The sequence below is a fragment of the Solanum tuberosum genome, unplaced genomic scaffold (assembly GCF_000226075.1).
Source record: "Solanum tuberosum cultivar DM 1-3 516 R44 unplaced genomic scaffold, SolTub_3.0 scf00269, whole genome shotgun sequence".
NCBI lineage: Eukaryota > Viridiplantae > Streptophyta > Magnoliopsida > Solanales > Solanaceae > Solanum > Solanum tuberosum.
Window position 1 is genome coordinate 579,842 of NW_006239191.1, and position 6,620 is coordinate 586,461.

The 6,620-nt window shown below is 31.8% G+C and overlaps 1 protein-coding gene across 1 annotated transcript; it reads right to left on the minus strand.

Annotated features, from left to right (window-relative positions):
• Window positions 1–1,075: 1,075 nt before the first annotated feature.
• Window positions 1,076–1,815, minus strand: LOC107062784 (agamous-like MADS-box protein AGL65). Its single transcript, XM_015313830.1, has 2 exons — window positions 1,507–1,815; window positions 1,076–1,441 (listed from the first exon to the last, which is right to left on the minus strand). Exons 1-2 carry the CDS (start codon window positions 1,813–1,815, stop codon window positions 1,076–1,078), a joined length of 675 nt encoding a protein of 224 aa, XP_015169316.1.
• Window positions 1,816–6,620: the final 4,805 nt, after the last annotated feature.

Below are 6,620 nucleotides of genomic sequence, written 5' to 3' on the forward strand. Positions count from 1 at the left end.
TAGGTATTATACCCTGGTAAAGTATAGGACAGTTCTGGAAGCGTGGGCGAGATGTTGTATCATCACATAGCTCATAGTGATGGTTGTCAGTTAGAGAAACTCCCACAGAGATATTTTTAGTTTTATATACACAGAGTTTACTTGTATTTCACATATAAACAAAGTTTATATTGTATCCTTGCATACAAAATGAGTATATTGTATTCTTAAATACATTGAGTTACTTTTTACTGTTTTAAAAGCTTTACATATATTGCATATCTTATTGTTGCTTTATATTGAGTTGAGTATCAAGAGTTTGAGTACCAAGAGTCGAGTGTCTTATCATTGAGTTGATCTTTATTTCTTGAGTTAAATATCTTATTATTGAGTTGAGCCTTATTTCACTGAGTTGAATATTTTATCTTTGAGTTGAGTATCTTATTCCTGAGTTGAGAAGAGGTAAGTATGTTTCCTTCTTATCAAGTTCAAGCTTATGTTATGCTTTAGAATTCCCCTTACATGCTCGTACATTCCACGTATTGAGCCATTTGGCCTGCACCATTTCATAATGTAGATACAGGTATTCAGGGTCATCAACATGCGCTTCGTTGATACCACATGCAGTTCGAGTTAGCTATGGTGAGCCTCCTTGTTTCAAGAGGATTTCATTTACTTTTCAGTTTTGTCAGGATGTCATGGGTCTTGTTTCGACTTCCATCTTTGTCAGTTAGAGGCTTCGTAGATAGACTGTAGAATTTGAGAAGTTTGTTTCATTTATCTTATTAAATGTATTAAAGACTCGAGTGCCTATTGTTGGCTAGTTGGATATTATTATTTATATTTTGAGTTGTTCATTTGAGTTAAAGATTTTCAAAGTTGAGTTTTATTGAATTTTATTCAGTTCTTAAGCTTTGTATGCTTGAGTTAGTCTTCCACTTGTAGTCAGCCAGGATAAGGGTTCGCTTGGGGACCAACAATGGTTCTCGAGTACCGACCACGTCCAGAGTGTAGGCTCGGGTCGTGATACTGGCGGGACAGTGGCCCAGTAATTTCCCAAAGTTTTGCTTTTCCTAAATAACGACGGTTGGGGTCGTTACAGATCCACAAGTGGAACCATTTGAGGAGGAGTCCTCAAAGGGAACATTAATTGAGGCACTTGAGTAGGATCTCTTGAAAGAGCCATCAATGGAGCCGTCAGAGGAACCATTGATGTTGGTGTTACATCAAGAACCAAATTAAGAGGAGCCCTTGGCTTCTTGAAGTTGGTCCCACTAGGTACAGTAGATGGAACCAAAAGAGGAATCTCGGATAGTATTGGAGCATCAACAAGGGCCAAAAGAGGAGCCCATGGCATGTCGAAGCTTGTCCCACCAGAATCCATCGGTCCAGCGATAGGTTGAAGAGCATTTGATGTTGAACCTTCTTCGTGAGTTTTTGCTTTGATCCCATCATTTATCAGCTTGAGGTTTTTATTGATCATATAACAGAGATCGTATACTCCATTTTCTTGTTTTCCTTCCTTACGTTCTCAAGTTCATTCTCAATTTTCTCGATCCTTTTCATGGTTATCTTTTCTTGTGTTTTCATGTTTTTTGATTTCCTCTCCTCTGGAAGATCGATAAACTTTGTAAAGATACCGGTAGTAGCTTCATGATTTGGAAACACCTCAGGTTCATTGTGGTAAGGGCTATTGATTAAGGTAGCCAATTCAACATCGCAAAGGGTGTTGAGTTCACGAGCCTTGGTTAAGAATCCCTTTTGTCGTTTTCTATATGAGACTCTCCTCTCAGTGTTATTTTCCATGAAAGCCAACTTCACTTTCTGTCTAACCATGATTAAAAATGAGGAAGAGGAGGAGAAATGTGTTTATTAGGATATGGGGGATGAAATGGATTTATTATTCTTATTGTTGTTGTGTGTTGCTTTGCTAAGAATTGCCTCCTGTTTATAGGGTACAAATAATTTTTTAAATAATTTGAATTAGAGAATACATAGTTGTCATGGGTACTATTTTGGCGTAAGAATAAATGAGGGTATATTTGATATCAAATTAGATTCCATCATCTTGAGATTAATGTAGTTATGACTCTAGTCTTATGTAGAACAAATCTTTTTGAGTCAAACTTTTCTTATTAGGAAAATAATTTAATTGATTTAGATCTAAGTAAGTAGTATCTATAAAAAAAATGGTTATAGAGTATTAACAAATGTTTTCTAAAGAAAGATTGAAAATTTGTATATTTTAATTTATGGATGTAAAAAAGATAAATATTGAAACAAGTGAAAATTGAAATATTGGCCAAGAAAATTGAAATATTAATTTTAACAATATTTAAATAATATAATACAAATTAATTTAATGATTTATAAAATTCAAATATTTATTGAATATTAAATGAAGATATGTGTATGATTATTATCGTTGCAGTGCTTATAAAAGCACATTATAATTTTTTCCAATTTTGGAAGAAACCATATTTAGTAGAAACTTTATATTGATTTCAATTATATTAAAAAATCAAATCAAGCTCAAATTTTAGTTTTTTTTTACATTAAAAATATTTCTAAATTAGTTTCAAGGCAAATTTGTACATAAAATAATTACACTACACACCTACAAACTATTGTGTTTAAAGATATTGAGGAAAGAAAAATAGAAAATTATTTCATTTTAGAATAGTATTCAATTATATTAAATACTAGACCATGCTCAGATTTTGTTTCTTGTTAGATTAAAATTAATTCTAAATTATTTTGGAAGCACATTAATCTATAAAATAATTGCACATGACACTTACCAAACTAATGTGCTTTTGTTTCATTTTAAGGATTGTACTCAAGATGAAGAGGAGGAAACAGTCATAAATTGTCTTAATAATATTTTATGGATTTAAAATAGACATTTTATGATGACTTTTCTCCATTATGTTGTGATTGAATTATGAAATTCTATAAAAATTATGTTGGCTCTGTTACAAGAGCTGAAATATATCATTACTTTATGGCCTTAGATTAGCATGGAAATATGGAGGCTATACAACATATCAAAAATAGTAACTCTCGATACACTAACATCTTAAATAAGTGCACATAATTGATCTGCCCTTATAATGTTGTTTTATTAATTTGTTGGATGTTGTATCCTAGTCGGACTATTTTGTGATTGTATCGAATTTGTGATGCTTAAATTGTGTTTAAATCAGTCTTATTTTTTATTCTCACTGTGCCCGATAGATAAAGTGACAACTTTCGTAAGGACAAATCGTCATTTGGTTGAGAGTATATGTTGTGAGGGGTTTGTGTGGTGAAGCCTGAGTAGTTATATCTCGAAGGGATGTATGAACTTGCTCGGTGATGAATATGGTGACATTTTTTTCAGGGTGAATTGGCGTCTTTTTGGGAGGATATGATTTGTTTGGTACTAATAAATGGTCTTGCAATGAAGAAAGAAAAAGTGAGCACCCCCTCAAAATTATTGAAAATGAATGCATGATGTGAATAATCTTGTGACAACTCTTTGACTATCTTTGTGATTTTTGACTCATTCGTGGTTATCAAGCATGATATCATTTGTTCTTGTGAGGAAGTAAAAAATCAACCATCTTGATTAATTTGCATGTCATATGTGGTGAGGTTGTTGAATAAACTCTTGTATTTACTTGTTCCATCTAGAACTTGTCCGGTTGGTTTTGATTGCTTTTAATTGGAGAAATGATCTTAGCCTTTCTTTGTGATTTTTGAGAAGCCCACTATACCTAAAAGCCCTACCATTGCACTAAATGTATCCCTAGTTGATTCCTTTTGAGCCTTATAGTGTTTCTTTGACAACCACATTACAAGTCTTACTCTTTTGAGAAAACAAAACCTCTTTTCAACCCTTCCCTCTTTGAACTCTAAAAGTTGGAAATTGAGGCTAAAAGCCTAAGTTGGGGGTGATGAAAATCTATAAAGGTAATGCTAACCACATGGTGGCTTGAATACCCTTCGCCATAGAGAAGGCCCGTAAAATAGTAACCTAATCTTTTTACGTACTGTAACTTTCAAGAGTTTTATTCTATTTTCGTAAGGGGTCCTCCTAAGGATGTCATAAGTCATATTTTGAGTAAAGAAGAAGGATGATATTGTAATGAGGATTAAAAATGTGTTGCTAATAAATGGGTCTTAAAACAAGTAAAAAAGTAGTTAGCTTTGAAATAAATATTAAGCTAGTAGTTTTGAATAAGTTCCATGAATTCGGTGAAGGTTACTTGGATGCTTAAGGGTGGGGGAAACAACCGTGATAACTCATATATAGACTTTACTTAATTTCTAATATGTAAATATGAGTTGTATGACATAATGATCGGTCTTTAAACATAGTTGTGTTTTGTGAATGGTGGAAATTGGAATTAATGATTACTTATGATTATTATATACTAGTTTTGGACACGTGCTTCGCACATGCATAATTAGCATATGTCATTACTTAATGTGTACTAAAAACAATACTAACATATACCTAAACAGGCTAAACTGCATACATACTCTTGAGTATTTTAAATTAAATTTATAGTGTACAACCATGAAATTTAAAAGTGATAAAAGGTGAATGAGATGATTATTCTAATTTCGACATTCAGTAACTCGACATGTTTTTCCATCTCTCAAATTTTTAGCTTTTATTTGCTATTAGTATTCTTGAATTAATATTTATATTTAACCAAAATGTCATGATATAATGATTTTATACCATACTTTAATTATAACTAAATAATTGTAATAAATTTTCACCTTTAGCTCATAATTCTCTGTAAACTTTCTTTACACGGTTCACAAATATGATCATTCAAGGATAAATGCACACAAAAAATATGTTGCTATTAATTTGGGATCCTATTAAATTTAGATAATGGCTATAATTGTCTCCAAAAGTCTTATATTAACTTTTTCATGGATTTACTCTTACTATCAAAGATACGGCGAAGGGTCTAAAATGCCCCTCAAGTATTCGAATTGGTACAAAATTACCCTCCATTCACCTTTCGGCTCTAAAATACCCCTGACGTCCACCTTTTGACTAAAAAATATCCTCGACGTTAATCATTTGACTCATATTTATCCTTATTTTCAATAGCATCCTTAAAGTAAAATTATTAAATATTTATTTATTATATTGTTTAATGTGATTTCTCAAATAAATAATAAAAATGATATTTTTTTAAAAATATTTTTTTATAAAACAACATATGATTCATATTTTTACCCGATACACTTGAAAATAATATTAAAAAAAATAATTAATTTCATGAGATCTTCATATCAGCCTTTTTTAAATCAACCCCCAATTTATTATAACGTAACCCAACTCATAAATGGAGATCCAACTAAAATTCATATTCACCCCGACCGATTGTCCATCTAAAAATTTTTTTTTTTTCATTAAATAAAATTTTCTATCAATTATCCAAATGTCTTGTTCATTTTCTATTTTATACCTTTTTTTAATCTCTTATTCTTAATTAGGATATCCGGGACTCAAACTTGAAATCGAACTCACATGTTTATATTCTTTTAATTTGTATTATTTTTATGGTGGGATGAAGGTGAGGATAAGAGAAATAGTTATTTTTATTCTTTTATTTTGAATTTTGGGTACACACAAAAGAAAAATGTAATATTTGTACATATTTGCTTAATTAAATTATTTTTTATTGAACTAATTATTTCTATATGAATGCATCGTTATTTTTCTTCTTTTTTTCTCTCTTGTTTTTCATAAATTGAAAAAAAGATTAAAATGGTAAACAAGATCCAAATAGAAAAAAAGAAATGGAAGAGATAGGAAGTGAAGGGTAGGGGTGGGGTGGGTGGAGGTGTATAGAGTAGATGCCTAACCTTTTTTTATTTTTAATTTACTATAAAATTCAAAATCAAGTCAATCATGTGAGCTTATATATTAAGTAATTTCAAATTATTTTAACGGAAAATGACCTAAAATGCCCTTAAACTATATGATTTGGTACAATATTGCCCTCCATCCACCTAATGAGTATGATCCGTTAGATATAAGGGTATTTTTGAGCCAAAAGATTAATGTCATGGGTATTTGCGGGCCCTAAGGTGGAGGTGTCATGACCCAGACTGTCGTGATTGCCACACTAACTCTTCGGTAGGAGAACCACTACTACAACCCAAACCAAGCAAATAATCTAAAAACTAAGGCATTTAAATCAAACACTAAGGAAATAAAAATAGAGTTCCCATAAACTCTAACAAAAGTCTAACGATAATAACTAACAATGCGGAAGAAATAACCTAGAACCTGAAAGTCAATGTACCAAAACATCTAACAATGATCCAAGTCTAAACAAGAAGGGATACAACTCCATACTAATGAACTAACTAAAACCAAGGTCTAAGTCCGGAAATGGTGGACATAGACGAAAGAGAACCCATGGCAGCCAGGAAGAATTGCATTATCAACATTTACGAACAATGAGCAATTTCACATTTTATATCAAATCATTGGTCCTCTCATGGAACCCAAACCCAAACAGTTAGCATGCTGAAACGTGGCAACCGATCCATTGATTATGCTGGAACATGGCAACGGATCCCATAATTATGCTGAAACGTGGCAACCGATCCCATATTTATGC